An 18,416-nucleotide genomic window follows, 5' to 3' on the forward strand; every position below is an offset into this window, starting at 1 on the left:
GAAGGAGAGGAAAGGACAGGAGAGGAGAGGATAGAAGAGAGGAATGAGAGAAAAGGAGAGATGGCGCCGGAGAGGAGAATAACGTACAGAGAAATATGGTTAGAGAGACCGCTCGAGGTAGATGGTCAGGATCGAAAGAAAGAGAGGGACAAGGATAATGGTCGAGAAAGAGGCGGAAGAAAAGAGAGGAGAATTGTGCATCTGCACACGCACGCACGCCCCCCCCCTCCCCCCCACACACACAGAGAGAGAGAGAGAGAGAGGGGGGGGGGGTATGCATGGTTGTGTGAGTATAGTGGGTGTCGCCTCTGTTGCCGTCGACGATGCTGCTGTTCCTCGTTACCGACGCGGCTGCTTGGACGCCCTCCACCGACCCTCACGACATGATCTATCAGCCTTGTCTACTACTATACGCTATCTCTCTTCCTGCCGTGGCGTTCCTTCTTTGTCTGCTACGTCGTCTCTTCGATCCTCGATGCCGGCGATGCACGCTTCGCATTTTCGTTCGGCTGCCCTACGCACGCTGCGCTTCGTTTCAGGGACGACCAAGTGTGTATGGTGGTTCGACCGTACACCGTGCTGAGCCGATTCGACGCGAGGGGAATGGATCTCGCGAGAGAAGATTAATGAGAAGTCGCGTTAGTCTCGCTGAATTATTTCACGAGATTCGCATATCCATTTATGAGAGCCGCTCCCGGAGATTTTTGTCCCTCGGAATAGGACGTACATTCATTATACTCAGAGAGAGGATAAGAATTGAGGTGGAGAATAAAAAAAAACTTGGCTGTACATCAGTCATCGCATTTCATCGCATTCTCGAATCAAATTGTAGAATCGACGTATGTCATAAATCCTTTATTCTCGGAGTCCTCTTTATTATCAAGTATTAAATGTGAAATTGATATTAAAACTTTAATGAGTCATGATTTCTGATGCTACATCGATAGAGCAGAATTACTAGAAAGACTTTTTATGTTTATTTGTGATTATCGTGATGTACTTTTTTATCTGCAGCATCAAAAGTTAAATCCGAATTATCTTTATCTATAAGATTTCCATTATCGTTATCGTTAGGGAAATGATTGCCGTACGGATTATTCGGGAGGAATTGTCGCACATTCTACTTCTGACAGGTCATTCCTCCATAAAAATCGAAAAAAAATGACACCTTGTCGAACTTTCATACAATTCGTTTAAGCAAGCGACGGGTTCATAGAAATCCAAACACAGTCCTGCGTTATTTCTCTCCCGCTGCCCTTCCCCCGATCTTCCGTCCTTCTCAGTCTCTGCTGATTTCTCCTTCCTCCACCTTCACCACCTTCACCGTCTCCTTCGTCCCTACGCCGAGAGAGCCGGTCCCCACCGGACGTGCCAACCAGAGGTTCTCACTGCGAGAACGCGAGGTTGCTCCTCTTTCGATGTAAAGAGCATCGCTATCGTCGCGTGGCACCGTGGCGGAGAGATCTCGAGACCACGAGGCTACTCATGTCACGTGCCAGCACGAACTCGTTAACAGCCCTAACGATCGAGATTCCACGTGGCTGCTGTCGCCGCCACTGCCGCTGCCGCCGTTGTCGTCATCATGGTCTTCGTCGATAATTGGCGGCGGATCGTCGAGCCAAATTGCTGCTTTTTCGATATTATATAGACGCGCCCTTTTCGTGGCGCACCATATCGAGAGGGCGGATTATCGATGCGCAATGTGTATGAAAAAATTGCTTGGTCCATTGTTGATCGATGACGACTGAGCGCACAGCGTCGTGTTCGAGAATTAGAGATCTCTTCTGTTGACGCGTTACGTTCTTTACGAATCGACATGTTGCAGGATGAAGAAAATATTTCTAGGATGTCGCATAGATTATTCCTCCAGTCACAACTGTAAAAATTGTCGCAATGAGAGTATTTAACTTTGCTGGTTGTGCTTACATTTCAATAAATATTTATTTAAATATCTAATATTCGTATTTTTTTGTAGATAATAGTTTCTTTTACACGCGTGATGAACACATTTTGAAATTCTCGCGATATTGACCTCTTGATAAAATTCTTACTGCATCTCTCACACGTATCGTACATTCTTAGATGCGGCACGTGAGTTCGCTCGTGTTTATCAGTCACAGATCCGACATGAACGTACCGTAGAACGCATTATTATCGTATCACTTATGTAGCTCGTCGCTGCCCACGCGATTTTAGACATATCGATTATCCAGACACGAAGAAAAAGATACACATTTTGAATCTCAGAACGATAACGTTACATTTTTGATGCATATTATATAGAGACCGCTACTGTCGCTACCGTATCGGGCATGCTGCGTGAGCGCAAATATTGTATATGCAAGACGCATAAATCTTTCAGCGAGGTAACAGTAGCAATGCAACTTACTTTACCTTATAAAGCCGACAGCACCAAGGAAATTTCTTATATGTTTCTCAGCAAGCCGTTGCACCACTAATTTATAACAAACTCATAGTATTTGATATATAATGAATCAAAGGTGTCGATATTTGGAAAATATATTTAATTATTCTAAAAATTTATCAATATAATACCTAACACTTAGTAAACTAACTATTGAGAAATATGTGCCAGAGCCCCAATCTGAAGTTGAATTTAACGCTGAGCGCAGCGCCGCAAAGCGGAGAGAAATCTATGCTCAAGCCTGTGTTAATTCTTAATGCTTAATCAGTGCACCTTATCGCGTGCTCTTACCCCTCTCTATCATCGTGAGCTGGCAGGCATGCTTTGTAAATAGAGGAAACGCGTTTGCCGCCTATCTGACATTTTCAAAGAGACCGACGCCGCGACGGTTTTATACACTTAATTTATGAACAATATACACATTCGGGTTGTCCCACCTAGATTCTGATATCTATCTTCTTAATTTCTTTCTCTTTCTCATTCGTTTTTTGCTACCGGGGTTTTTCACTCCGCATCTCATTCTCTCCTTTGTCAAACACCTTTAAACAGGAGAAATCCATGATAAGCGGTTCCACGTTACCCTTATCAACCGTTGCACGCTCTGCCACGAGAGCAATTATCTTCCCCGTCTCTCGCTTTCGCGCATTTCTCTTTACGCGTGTTCCCAATTTGATTGCCGTGCTTCGTAATTATGGAGCTTCTGCCGCGCTTTAGTCGCTTTCGCTGTCGTTATTGCGTTAGTTCATGTTGCGCCCTATATATATATATATCGGCCGCAAACGGGCGCAGAAAGCGCCGGCTACGACATACTTATTGGACACCCAAGTGCCGCGTATGTGTCTCCTTTGTGACGATAACTTAGTTTTCATCGAATATTGGCGCGTTAACGGATTTTCGGTTTCCCTAGTTGTGTAACATACCACAGTGTTGTTCGATAAAATTAGAACGAAGCAGTTGACCTTTTAATTGAAGAGAGACGATTAATAATATCTTTAGATCGTTCGCATTGAGAAACGACAGTGGTAACAGTTCTAATAAAGAATAGTAAAGAATACATTAATATCTCGGATACTGTATGCCGTCATAATGTAACAGAGGAATTCTCTTTTTTAATTGCAAATCTTATTCATCAAATGAATTAATTATTCACCGGTTTCTTGCGGAGCAAAAATCAACCGGAAATTAAACTTCCTGCGTGGATCAATTCCGACTGTAAATTGAGGGATATAGTCACTAATATATACGTATTCCTGAGGCTAATTCCCGCCCTGTATGAATCGCGAGACGAGGCGGAAAAGTATTTTGCGCTCTTTCGCTGCTAGCTGCATGCGGCGTGATTTTTTGTCGCCAGCTGCGCGCGATGTAACGAACGGCAATCGCGTTAAATCGTTACGCCGGCCGCGCGTTTCCGCGAAAGGACGTCGGCGCTGATTAACGATTCGATCAGCGACACCATTTGGCGCGCGTGTGTTCGCTCGTCGCTTCACCGAAATGTCCATGAATTTTTATCTGCAGCGTCGGCGGACACGCGCGAATGCCAACTACTCTCTCGCCTCTTCTAGATTCATGCTCGAATCACGATAAAATCAATTTCGCGGCGTTAATTAGAATCGCTCGATATAACGCGCTTCGTTGCACTGAGTTTAATAACTGATCTCATAATTTTTCGAGTGCCGATAAACGGATTCCTATGATAGTGAATCGCCTCGTTATAAAAATCCCGAGCCTGCCGATATCGCGCGCTATTCTACGCCATTGGCTTTTATCGAGGCTAACTGGCGTTTTGGCGCGTTTTATTATATCGTGTAATGAATTCCTGCATCTCTCTCTCTCTCTCTCTCTCTCTCTCTCTCTCTCTCTCTCTCTCTCTCTCTCTCTCTCTCTCTCTCGTGTCACGTTGTGCTTCGCTTCGCATTTCGAAGGGACGCCCCAGCGTTAGTTCGTGAATACGAGCGGAAGGGGAGGAGGAGCAGTACCCTCTGTAATGACCGCGATAAAATATGACGCGTCTCCCAACTGCTTCAATTAGTAGATTTTATACATACGACATAAATAAATAGATTTTACGAACCTCTACATTCTATGAATTATATTAATTCTACGATCTCATGTAATCTATTTTTTTTCGTAATACAATTTTTCTCAGGCATACAATTCTATAATAAACAAATATATAAGATGTATGAAATAATAAACTGTACGAAAATATAAAATATATATTACATCATGTAAAATGTTTAATTTTTTCGTAGGTGATAAGTTTAGAAAGAAAATATATGCACGATCAATTATTGTTGAGTAAAATAAATTCACGGCTATTGTTCGTGCGTAATATTTTATTATTCTTGCAATTATTTTATTTTCCATGATTAATCTTGACTTTTTCTTGTTTTCTGTTTCAGGTAAGTCCGACCATCTTTAGCAATGCTGACAATACGCATAGAAATTTTTTGAAATCTTCTCAGGTACAGTATAGTTCAGATCAAAGTATTCATATTAATTTATTGTAGTAGGCTGGTATTACATTTATGTCACACGATAAATATAATAATACTTCTGTGATATGAAAGGGGAAATATGAGTTTTGAATTGAAACAACGACTTGAAAACTTGTGTTTCTTGTTTACAAATAAAAAATTGATATACCTTTTTATGTTATCGACTGAAAAAAGTCTATTCTTATATCATCTATTGAAACAAGAATTAAGATAAGTACTTTATAAGTTTGCATATATTAAATTTTTGGACCAAAAGTACTTATTCGATGATACAAAAATTATGATCCATGCGAGACTTTACATGCTCGGTATTCAGCGATATATTAATTTTTGTAATGGCTCTGGGGCATGGAATCCCTCTATTTATTTACCTTTTTAAAGAGGGCCACAGATTTGCTTGTTTTATATTTACACATTATTTTATCTTAAATTAATAACGCTATAGACCCATGTGTGTAATCGGAAATGTAAAGTATAACCGTGCGAAGCTTCTCGGTTATAATGCGGTTGGGAGCTTTGTCCAAGAGTCGATGGACTCTTACTTAGCCTTGGCATCGGTTCGCCGGGTCATAATAGAACGAGAGGCCACTAGAGCTGGCGAAACACATGCACTTCCGATAGGAAGGGTGCATTAGTCTAATCTGACGATCCTCGTGGGTTGTGAGAAGTATCGCGTTCGACCCTACAAAATCAATCGACATTGCCTAAACCGGCACGTAACGTCCGGCTATGTGGGTGGTCGAGTGCCGAGTATGGTTTTCTCCATCGACTTGCGTGTAAGAGCGTCTAAGTACAATCTCTATTGCAGTTACGAGCTTCTATCCACTTTGCAGTGCATTTCAGCCACTGGTTTAATCCGCATCACGCTTGCTGTTTTATAGCCGAGAATTATTTATACTTTTAATAAGAGCGAAAATTAAATTCCCATTAAACTGAAAATTTTCGAAAATTTTACACATCCATCTTTGGAGAGAGAGAGAAAGAGAGAGAGAGAGAGAGAGAAAGAGAGAGAGAGAGAGAGAGAGAGAATGCTCCAGAGCTTATATATATTTTTTTTCGCGCGTTTATTTAATATTATCTATTATTTGTATAAGTTTACTTCACCGTTTTACTTATTCAATCCGTTTACTCACATGATTCCCACCCGCATTCATCGCTTCCGCTCATTCATCGTCCGCACGGATTTTTACGTGGTACCATGAGCATTAACGGGGCTGTCCGTCCTAATCTGACTAAATCATTCTTCCCCCATATTCAACCGACTGTGAGAAGTATCATGTTCACCCCAATAGTCGTTTAAACGAGCACAATAGAACTGCGATTCGTCGACGACTGGGGGGGGGGGGCGGTTTCCTAAGCCACAAGCAGAAATAATAACTCGTATAATACTCGACTGCGCGCCGGACGGGCCCACCCCACGTATTAAATAAATATAACGTCCGCGTAATATAGCCGTTATAGAGGAGAGAGAGGCTTGTCGGGCGCGGTCGACCCCGTTTGCACCCCATCAATTGCATGCGGTTGTCTATCGCGCTTTCCCCCCACCTCTCGCTTATGTTCTAGCCGCAATATAAACCACTATTGCACGCGCGCGGGGGTGAATCGTCACGCAGCATATCTGTGTCTCGTTTAACGCCGAAATAGTCACGTGCGCCGGCTCCAAATGGATTGTTCCACCTGTTATACGCCGTGTAGAATACGCTTTTCTGGACATGGCGTGAGATTCGTTTCTATAACAATCAGTATGTCACTACAAGACAGCTGCTGCCATCGTAAAGTCTAAAAAGTGACAATTAATGAAATTAATTGAAATCTTTGATCTTTTTTTATTTTGATTATGAAACAATGTGTTTCATTAATTAAAAATTTTAGTATTGTATTCTGTCTTTTTTTATTAATCATAATGTTAAAATCTTTTGGTTATAAAAATAGAATGTGCTTGTTAAACCACAAAATACAAATTTGATATTTTAATATACATGTGTTTTGAAAGAGTGTAATCTATTTGTTTCGGCTAGTTTCCTTGTTTGCCGAAAGATAGATGCGTAGATAAGATGATACGGAGAGGAGACCCCTTACAGACAACTTCCGCTTTTCATGTTTACACAGGGCTATCACGACTTACGCATTGGCGGGATGCTCGCACCCTAAATCATTGACTTCTACTTGATCCCGGCCGGGTCAAAGAGAAAGTGAGAAAGAGAAAGAGAGTGAGAGTAGTCACGTCCAAGTTAGGGCGGAAATCGTTGTGTGTCAATGTTGGCCCATTCGTCAGCAGTTACACATTGCGATTATTCGCGACGATCCACGATCTATGATCCGTGAATGGGCACCCCGATAAATAGAATCGGGGTGTTCGACCGACTCATTTCGTCAGACGACTAGCCCTCTTCTCTGCCAAATATGAATATAATATCGCACCCCGCCACTTACGAAATGATTTATCAATTGAGCGCCGTCGACCCCGGGGTACTGGTGTTGAAATATTATAACATCATTCCCCACGGCTCACCCTAATATTATCCCCCCTAGCCGGCCGCCATTAACATAACAATGTCGACCTAATTGCGGCCTAATCGGCGCCACAGGGCAAAACCCGGACAGGCGGTATAGTCGGATCTTCTCGTCTCGCTTTATCCCTCTTTTCTCTCTCTCTCTCTCTCTCTCTCTCTCTCTCTCTCTCTCTCTCTCTCTCTCCTTTATTCTTTCCCTCGATCTTCTCTCGTATGAAGAATATCCGATTTGACAAATAATTCTGATAGGGCTTGATGGTGAAGTGATACAATCATTGGTGCATTTTTCAATTGGTGTTACGATACGTAATTTTTAATTTAAATTTCAAATTTTACATTTTCTTTACACACAATTGTTCTCTCTTTTTTTCCTTCTGTCATCCTCTTTTTCTGCTGCAGCATTAAATTTATATAAATAAATTGGGCATTAGAAATAGATTGTGCAAAAAAAAAGAAAAAAATTTGTTAAGATGGCCACTTGTTTTGGAATTCCATGATAGATTTGTAATTTAATACCGTAAACGTAAAAGTGCATACGTGTACACGCGTGCTTTATAAAACACCAATGTTACGCCGCTTCGTTATTGCGTTATTACTTTCCCTTTATTAACGATGGGCACCAAATAACGCTACGCTGTATTCTACTGTTCTCGGGATGATCCATTGTTCACAGCTTTTCGTGATGATTTTTGTTTAAAAACCATTTGCTGCATTTTCAACCCTCTGCCTTAAAAAATTCTCAATAATCGTATATTTACTAGTTTTATCAATAACGCATAATAGTAGTACAAACAACAGTAAGACTGTTTACTAAAATCGTATTGTCCTTTTCTCTCTCTCTCTCTCTCTCTCTCTCTCTCTCTCTCTTTTTCTTTTATTTGAAAACGTATCTCGTGATTCAACATTCCGCGCAATCTCTGAGTAACAAAGCATCAAGTGTCTCTATGCTTTTAGCGTGATGAGATAGTTTGCGCGCGCGACGTCTATGGTCTATGGACCAGATTCTTTTAGAAGGTACGGATCTTCTTCGAACGATTTATCATTACCCTACGGGTCTGCTCTGCTGACGATATCAGCGTACGTACGGTAACAGCAGCAGCTATACGCGCATGACGTTTCCACGTTGGGCGATGTTTACGACGACGATCGGTCGGCCGGTCCTAGATAACTAAGTGAAACAGAAAGAGGAAGAAAGAGGAGAATGACATGAGAAGGTGGCTGCCAGGGGCACGATGTGTTCGCATGATGTGTTCCTGAGTAACGTATGCAGATAATGGATGTGGGGGAATACAGTCGGACGTATAAAGACCCCACGCAGGAGATACGGTGGAACTGTAGAGGCCATCTCTTCGCGCTCTTTCTCTCTTTTCGCTTCCCCGACGCATCGTCCCTCATACAACAACCTCCCTCCTCGTTGTCCTAACATGCACGCGCGCACGTTTCTTCCCGCTCGCGCTCTCGTGTTTATATATAGGAAGCAGAAGATCAAAGAGCGAACCTTCGCTTAGCTTAGCATCAACACTGCTCCGCTCGGGGAATCGGGGAACACGGCCCGTCGTCGCCGAGATAGGTTGAGCGGATGATGGCGACGACGATGGCGATGATGATGACGATGACGGTAACGGCGGTAGCTGCGGTGGCGGTCGATGTGGAACGTTACCGATATAAATATTATGCTTGCTGATCACTAAGAGAATAAGAGGAAAGAGCAAGTGACAAATGGTCGACGGAACGATTGATCTAACTAACGAGTCTTGGAGAGATCTTGTGGAAAAGAGTCGAGAATGAATGTCGCGTTTTATTATGTGGAAGTGACGTAGCAGATAGGCATGGGTTTTTCTCATTTTCTACCACAAACGCGCACTGCTTTCTACCGGAAATCATATATTCAGATGCTCATTTCACCATCGAAGGGATATTGAAAACGAAGTGCATCTCGCATGAATTTGCGGTCTCGCAGCGTTATCTAGAGGAATGCACGAGAAATTGCAAGTTCGTGCCAATATGTGTGGCGCAATGAACTCTGCCGAGGAGAGGTGAATCGACAGCCTGTTGCATTTTCTTCACGCTATCCCAATTAAAAATATCTCTCATCTCATATCCTGACATCTCTCTATCGCGATTTGCGATAAGTTCGAATGCCTCTTCTCTCATGTTCTTAAGTGATATTTAAAAAAAAAATGTATCGAATCTATAATATATTATTAAGTATTGCGTATACAACTCCAACTTTCATACCACTCAAGTCTAGACGAAGAATTACAAACTATTGTGCTGATTTGAACTGCAAGATTAATTCACTTTATTAGCAAGAGTGAATTGCGCTGCATCGTTAACGGTATATAGTATCGCGTATGATATTAATTACTAAGAATAATGTAAATATAAACCACAAAGAACTGCTGTCGATATAAAAATGAAAAATGTGCTGGAAATATTTAATCATCCATGATGATCTTCCGGTTTTTTTTTTTTTTTTTTTTTTAATTTTATTGATTCTCGTCGGATCGAGGATGCGGCGTTAATGAAATATAACGAGCTAAAGAGGAGAGAAGGAGAGGAGAGGCCAAAGAGAGAAAACGAGAGGTGTGAAACGATAGTTACGGATCCGCTAGACGAAACTGCAACGGAACGTAATCGCGTTAATCTTTGAAAATAGAAACACCTCGCGCGTTCTCGGCTGAATAACCGGCCCAACGACATTACAGCGATCGCGCCTGTGATCAGAGGCGCGCCAGTATCGCCGGGGCAATTAATGTAATCACGCTGAAAAATAACTCGATATCGAATTTGACGCGGCACAAAGAGAGCGAGAGAGGGGCGCGGCAACGGCGGCGGCGGCGGCCGACAGAGGAGAGGTGTGCGCGAACCACGAAATACGAAAAGTTCCATTGTGTTGATCGCATCGCGGCGGCGGCGATGGGGCAGTAATTCGATATCGTTTAAACAATAGCGGTCAAATTTCGCGTTATACATTGTGCGTTATACATCGCACGGTTATTATTTTGTTTCACTTTTTCTATTCTAATTCTGCGCGGCAACATGCTCGCTTATGCCAACAATAATGATAGAATGGAAGATTAATATCGATTTTTCGTTAATGTCATCGTATCATATATGCCGATTGTATTAGCATTCAAAGCTTCGAGTTTTCATAATTCAATTCTTTTGTTATAAATCACGTCATTGCAACAAGCTTAATAATAGAAAGTTAAATTTTCATAAATTGAGCCTACCTATACAAATTAAATTTATACGAATTAAAATTCGTGTGTAATTATAAAACCAATGACGATTTAAAAGAGAGAATTGTGTATAAAAACCCTACGCTACTGACACTCGTAGATCGCATTAAATCCTGGATCGAGGACAGCTACCGCTGTCCTTAGCGAATCATTCGTTTACGAGCCCCTATACATATATATGTACACATAGCGGGATCGCAACGACGTGCTAATTACACGATGTTTCGCGTAACGAGATGCGGGTCCCGAGGGGGTAGCCCTTTTCGAATTGGATATCCAGATAGGCCGGGTCGGAAAGAGGAAGGCTAGTCGGACGGACAGCAAATTCCTGGTAGTCTCCCTTTTTCGCCGACCACTTAAACGATATCCTCTCTAATTCTCAACGTGTGTTTTCCCCCTCGTCGTCCTTCCGAAGCCAAAAATTTCGCGTACCGAACTGGCGAAATGATAGGCTTGTGTTCTCGTGGCCCGGAGATGCATCGACCAACAGGTCAACTTTGCTCCTCGGGCCCACATCTCTCCTCGTAGTCGTATAATTTATAGCGGAAGACAGCTTTTATTTTTTTTTCCTTTTTCTATTTCTTGTTATCTCGCGCTACAAAACGCCCAATTAATGCCTGTCTGCATCACACTTTCTTCTGAAATTTATAGATATTACAGTAAAGATCGATTTGTGTCATCTTTTCTATTTTCTGCTGAAAATATATTTATTTACTTATAATATGTATTTATAATGTTATATTTCGAATATATATCCGAGAAAAATTTAGATGAGGTCTAAAGAGGTTAAGTAAATTTTTAAATTGTACTTTTCAAGGTCACCATATTTCAAAATGAATAGAAATTTTATTAACACTGAAATTTTTAAGCATGATACAAATTAGATAGAATTTGCATACACATATCGGTTAATAGGTCTTGCATCGCGCGCTGTGTCCAATCGGCATGTGCCTAAGGCTGCTGTACTCTCCTCCTATGCCCCGAACTCGTTTATACGGCCCTGGGCGCCCTCTTAGAACCGACAAACAATCTGCTGCGACGAGTGCTACCGCTGGTGATGGAGGCCACGTATTACTCTCTATTAATATCATAATATAAACATAACTCGCATGTGCGAGCCGGCGAACTAATAACGAGCAAGAGTAAGACGGAGCGAGGCAGGAATGCGAATGGAGTGAGGAAGACGTAACGAGATGGCGACGAAGGAGAAAGAGGGGGGGAGGAGGGGGGGAAGGAGAGAGAGAGAGAGAGAGAGAGAGAGAGAGAGAGAGAGAGAGAGAGAGAGAGAGAGAGAGAGAGAGAGAGAGATGCGTTATTCCACCGCAGCGGGGTCTGTTCAGGCCAATAGATTTTCTGGGATCGCTTCGGTTTCGATACGGGGGAGGAAGAGGGATTCAAACGGAAGGGAAGCAAGTGGCGCGTGATGAGCAGGGTGTGTTACACGGATATTATGCGAGATCTTGCCCTTCTCACAACCCCGATTCTGCGCGTACCCTTCTCTATTCCTACTGCTGTCACAGTAGGTTTTATATAACGATGAGAAAGAAAGAGAGCAAGCGCCCGGAGAGGGTTACAACTATATATCGGATAATCGTGCCAACCCCTACGTATACGAGCGTTATGCAGACACGAATCGTTTGTCTGACATGTCGGTCGTCGACTTCCTACTTCCGAGATGTTTACAAAATTTTTTAATAGAGCGATAAATCTGCTTGAAACGTAGCCACAGAACTTCCTTAGTAATGACGATATGTAATCATTTACATGACATCTTTTCTATATATTATGAACCCGAAAGATTTAGGAACTTTTTAAATCAAAGTCAAAGTCATATTTTTCAAGAGTTGGTGGAACAAAGCTCGAGAAGATGTATCATTAGCTTTCGTATCGAGACATATTATTACTGAATTAGCTATTATTACAAGTCCAAAGGGATAGTCAGCCTAATAATATTAATATCAGCATTACACACAACACACACCGCGCATATAGAGTTTAGCAAGAGCACATTAGTGTATGATAATTATCATCATTAGCGTAATTTTAGAAGAAGATGATGCTGGGCGATGCATCTCGCTCCTAGTGACACTTTCCGTTTTGCAGAACGAAATTGCAAGTACTGTTTATTATTTTCATTGACGAGTACATTAACGATCATTAGGAAAACGCTGCAATAGTTTATTTTGGATGGACGACACAAGCGCTGCGTTCCAAAATCTGTTGTCAGTATTGAAAATCTATAATTCATGTTACGTATATTATGGATATTCTGGCAGTGAATTTTGGAACGTAGCCAAAGACTGTCAATTTTAATGTCACGACAAGAAGGCAAAAGCATGCGTTTTACACGAAGGCGATAAATGCTTTTAAATATTTAGAAAAATAAAACTGAAATAGAGGCAAGTTTGCGTTGTTGTAAGTAATTACAGCATACGATTGCAAAATCCTTTATTTTTTAACCAATACAATGAGTATAATGTAATGTAATAATTTAATTACGAGTAGCATCTTCGTGGCATTCTTTTCCGCTTTTTATTCATTACTCTCATCCGCGAGTATAAGCGAGATACGTTTCCGGCAGGAAAATCCGCGAACGAATTGTAGTCGCTCTCGTCTCTCGCTGTGTTGCAACGCTCAACCGCGCCCCGCAATTTAGCACGTGCGTGCCGTGATGCACGTGCGCACGCGTGTGTGCATCTCTGTGCGCTGTTCTCGCCGCCACTTGCGCGCGCGTATGCATCGCGCCATGTACAGACTGACTCGAAATTACACAGCCTCGTAGCACGTGCACGATATGAGATTCATGTGCGTCGCCGTATATGTAACGTGCTGTGATTGCGCTTGACGGTTGTTGCCTTGAATTCTATCTCGAGAAATACAATATAATATCGCATATTTTTTTTAACAGAGGATAGTTAAAAATCCACTTGACATTTTAGTGTGATGATATATAAATTAAAGGAGATTTTTAATATGTATGTGTACAGATACAGATATATGTATAAGATACACATAATAATGATATTAAACGTACCAATGTTCTGTAAAGAAATTGTATTCGTACACTTTAATTTATCCATCATTGTCTATTCCGCAAACAAACAAAACGATTTTTTTTTACATTGTTTAGTTATCACGTATAATACTACTTTCGACAAGCATACCAGAATCACCCGTTATATGAGCTCGCGCGTGATGATACACTCGACTGTAGCACGCACTCCACGCACGCAGAGGGGTTGAGGGGTTGCATACGTTGCGGTATGGATTAGTTAGGCGGACGCAATAATTTTACTGGTATGGCCATGGGCAATGTTTCCTCTTCTTCTCTCTATTTCGTATTATTCTTTCTTCTCGTGGTAGCTTTTTAGATGCAATTTCTTCTCTGACAATAATTAGAATTTTCTAAAATGTATCCAAATTTTATTATAATTGTTTTTAATATGTTATACTTGCTGATTTTTTAGTTTGTTATTTTTATTTAGTTTGTTATGATTATACGTACGTAATTATAAAGCATAAAGATTTAGAGTGCCTAATAAGCGTATCTCAATCTATTTTACATTACTCAAGATAACAGATGTGAATATTTAATATCCGTGAAAATATCGACACAATTTCACACACTTCCGGTGCACAAGCTCAACTAATTATTGTGCGGGTGCGTCCATAATCATCTATGGATGAACACTCCGGGACAGTGGCTACTATTTTTTTAATTAAGTAGGAGAGGGAAAGGGAATAACTAGATGAAATTTCTCAAAATCCGAGTGAACATGATTTTATGACGATCACTTTAACGAGGATTTTTACGGACGTTAGGATTTTTACGGAACTGATACGGAAAACGTAGCTTTCGGAGTAACACGATAAAATTATCACTCGTTGGATATAAATTTCACAAGATAACACGCAACGACATGCGTTTATCCATGAGCGCCATTATACAAACAACTGAACATTCTTATCGCGTGTTTGGTGTTAAATTTCTCTCTTTCCTCTTCTTCCAGTTTAGGAACATTACTAGATACCCAAGCATTGCTTCGCTAGCCAAAAATAAAACTTCTTGGTCAGATTCTAGTCCCGTGGCAGCTGTTCAACTTAGACTTCCGCTTGATAATCTTTATTCGCCTGGACGAAGCGTGCCAATGAGCGAATAGTCGTTTTATTTATTAAAAGTTTTTATTTTTTAAATTTAAACAATATTTTCGTTATTTTAATGTTGTTAGTTTCACTAAAAATACTTATACTTTAATACAACAGTTATTTTTATAAATGTTATCTCTGAATCTTAAAACTTGTACATTAATTTTAAAATTTTGAATAACATTAATTTTTGAAAGATATACCTAACGATTATTTCTTTCTCTCTCTCTCTCTCTCTTTGTCTCATAATTTTTATTCGTGATGCCAAATATAAATACTGATACTTTGTTTCGATTGAAAAGCAGTGAAAAACAACGCAATGGTAGCATCGACAAGGGAGAGACAAGTAGTCCGGGGAAGGATGAAGCGATCGGGGGAGAACCCCTGGCCACCCTTATTAAGATTCCAGCTGTGGAATTCTACCTGCGCCGAGCTCGCTACTGGTCTTAAGTAAATAAAACACGACCGGAGCCACGTCGCCTCCGCAACCAACGGCTCGCTCGACTCTCTTCAGCTCCGCTCCATTCCGTTCTCTCTACTCTTCATTCTGCTCCGGCGCGGCTCGCTCGCCCGGTTTGTCGCTGCTGCTTCCTGTCGTTCGTTCGCCGCTCCTCGGCGTTACCGAACGCGGGAGCCCTCGGGCCCTAAGTTCGCCGTGCCCTGTCCTGCCCTGCCCTGCCCTGTCCTGCCCTTTCCTTCCCTGCCCTACCCTGCCTTGCCTTGCCTCGCCGTGCCGAGCCGTGCCTTGTTCGTCTCTGTTCGCCTCCGAGTATCCCTCTTTCTCCCTCGCCCTCTCTGTCTCTCGTCCACGCCACCGACCCGTCCGTGTCTCGTTTTCTCGTCCATTATTACGGCTGCTTTGCCTACGCCTCGCTCGCTCGCTCGCTCGCTCGCTTACTCTCATCTCGATCTTTCTCTGCGTAAACGCGTCGTGAGGGAATTCAAGATCCAATGCTCTTCTGATCTTAACGTCAAGGACGCATTCCGATCTTTTGTAATATCAATCTTTTCAAGATCTCTAACATTTTAATGAATAGTACACGTAAATTATAGTTTGGGGAGACGTGAAAATCTATTTTAAAAAAATGTGTGTGTGTGTGTGTGTGTGTGTGTGTATAAAAGAGAGATAAGTAGAGTGAGGAGTACGTATGTATATGAAAATAGAAAGAAATTCTAAGCCGAGAATGATTAATATTCTGAATTAATATAATATTCTGAAACATGTTAGAAATCGATTATCGTTGTAAACAAATATTATGGATACATGTAATTTTCAGCTTCGTTGCGGTTATAGCCTGTGAAAACGTACAACAGATTCCGTTAAATCTCCACTATCGTGCCCACGAAACCGCGACAAAGCGTCGACCGTGAATGTCGGGTATATTCATGACATATTGAAAAATGAAGGATACAAGTTGTAATTACTGTTCTGTTTTTGATAGCTATTGTGTATATCTGGAATGAGAAATTTTACACTTTTTATTATAATTACTTGTACTTAACCCTTTTGTCTCTCATAATAGAGATAACACGCACGATGTTTTCATTAACATGATTACTGATCCTATTCGAATAATTTCCAAGTGTATACAATACGCGCACATAGAATAATTTTATCGATGGGAATTATCGTGGTAATCACATCGCGATGATACTTGAAGTCTGGTAAACTATAAATTGGCCTTTTCTCGCCGTCACGACTCGACGCAAGTACCCGGTCGATGTCAAGCGCGTTGCAACACATGTCATAGCTCCACAATCATAACGGACGACTTTTTCAAAGATTGATTCTTGTCGAACCCTCGAGAATTGACCATGGAAATCGGAATCTTTCTAACGGGATTGTATGATGAATTAGTGCGTCGAATGACATTGCATGTAATTATCTACAATAGTTAACGGAAAAGTAAAATACAACTGCATTAATATGAAAAGTACATTTATATGAGAAGCAAATGATATATTTGTACAGAAGAATTACAAGAGAATGAAGGGAGGAGGGGGGGGGGGGGAAATAAAAGGAATAAAAACAATTTACGGAAAAGAAAGAAACGAAAATATTTTGCAATTATACCATCATTTCCACTCATTATCTAAATAGCTTATATTCCATTTTTTCTTACATTCTTATGTGCAGGAATCTCCAAGCGTGGTGATGACATACATCCGTCGGGCTTGTTACCCGTCACACTCACGTGAGGGTAGACGGCGGATGCCATCAGCGTCGCTGCCACCGTATTCTATAGAGCGTTTTTAATATTCCCTCGAGCTAGATTTTCTGCGCGCGCGCGCGCTCGCGCAATTGTCATTCGCGCTTTTCGCGACACTCTCGTCTAAGGGATAAAGAAGAAAGAGGCGTATCGCTCTTCTCTTGTACAATGCGCCAGGTCCCGACGGCGACGCTGCCGTGTTCTCATCGTGGTTGACGTGGTCGTCGCAGTTACTAGAGTCGGAGTTGCCTCCAGTTATGGAAGGCAGTCGCCAACGTGGCGCCGTAGATAGATAGATGCCGCGTTGATGCACTTGGCTGGAGACTTTCGCTCGGGGCCACGATAACTACGCATGTCCCGCGCCACGCGAATCGTGTTCGTGTCGTGCGTACATTTTCGTACAAAAAGAAAGGAAATAATAGCGGACATCACGGGAGATAAAGAAAAGTCTTCCGGGCATAATCCAAAGCGTCATGCCCCACGAAGAGGCGTCAGAACAAATCAAGTCTTCCACATTGTTTTTACTTCTGGTGCACCATTCTTTCCCTTCTTTCATCCTCTTTTTTTTTCATTGACGATTGGAAACAACGCCCAAGCAGTCTGTAATAGCAGTCGTAATTGAGAGGTTTCATTTATCCAAAAAATTAAAAGGATTCTCTTCTCTTTGTATTATCTTTGATTCAATTGATAGCACAAAGAAATAATTAAGTACGTCTTACTTTTTCCAGTTATGTAGTTTCAGTTTTTAACAATTTAGGCAAGATATTACTATGTCAACATTAAAGTGCACGTTAATCACTCGATGAATTTTAACGATCACTAATATTGCCATAATAATAATAAAAATTTTCTTTTATATGCTGCGAAATGAGAAATTTTATATTCAAGTTAGAAACATTAGACATTCGTCTTATTATTTCCGAGACAAGCCGAGGATGTATGGAAAGTATGCGGCAACGAAAAGGACCTCTCGGTAAGCCGAGGAACGGCAGGATTCCGAAAGCGGAACACGCATTGTATCCCGGGAGCGGGAACGAGAGACAGAGAGAAGAAAGGTGAGAGGGAAGGCCGGTCCTTAAAGGCCCAGGCTTCTAGGAACTCCAACGTTGCATTCGGTCTCGAAACCACGCGCACGAGTGGAAGTTGTTCACTTGGAGGCCACGACCGGCCGGTGTGCTACCACATGGGGTTTGCAGTTACCACGAAATATCTGAAGCCACATCGTGCAGTCCATATCACATTTCTCGATTCTCCGAGTTCCTTCGTCTAAGAAAATGTCTTTTTTTTTTTTTTTCCGACGTCCAGTATAGTTGGCCCGCTCGTCTCGAAGTCGCCTGTGCGACTCTTTAAATATATATATCTGTTGAATTTCTTTATAA

General features: G+C 41.6%; 1 protein-coding gene across 3 annotated transcripts in view; it reads left to right on the forward strand.

Moving 5' to 3' along the window:
• Nucleotides 1-18,416, forward strand: part of LOC118645653 (protein pangolin, isoforms A/H/I/S-like) — a 106,458-nt gene that overhangs the window by 54,239 nt on the left and 33,803 nt on the right. Inside the window, exon 4 of one of the 3 annotated variants that reach the window (XM_036287172.1) lies at nt 4,828-5,839. The exons of the other annotated variants lie outside the window; for them this stretch is intronic. Within the exon in view, the coding sequence (XP_036143065.1) occupies nt 4,828-4,935 (108 nt within the window). The 3' untranslated portion in view covers nt 4,936-5,839. Of the gene's footprint in view, nt 1-4,827; nt 5,840-18,416 lie in introns of those variants that run through there. 3 annotated transcript variants of the gene reach the window in all.

The sequence above is a fragment of the Monomorium pharaonis genome, chromosome 5 (assembly GCF_013373865.1).
Source record: "Monomorium pharaonis isolate MP-MQ-018 chromosome 5, ASM1337386v2, whole genome shotgun sequence".
Classification (NCBI taxonomy): Eukaryota; Metazoa; Arthropoda; class Insecta; order Hymenoptera; family Formicidae; genus Monomorium; species Monomorium pharaonis.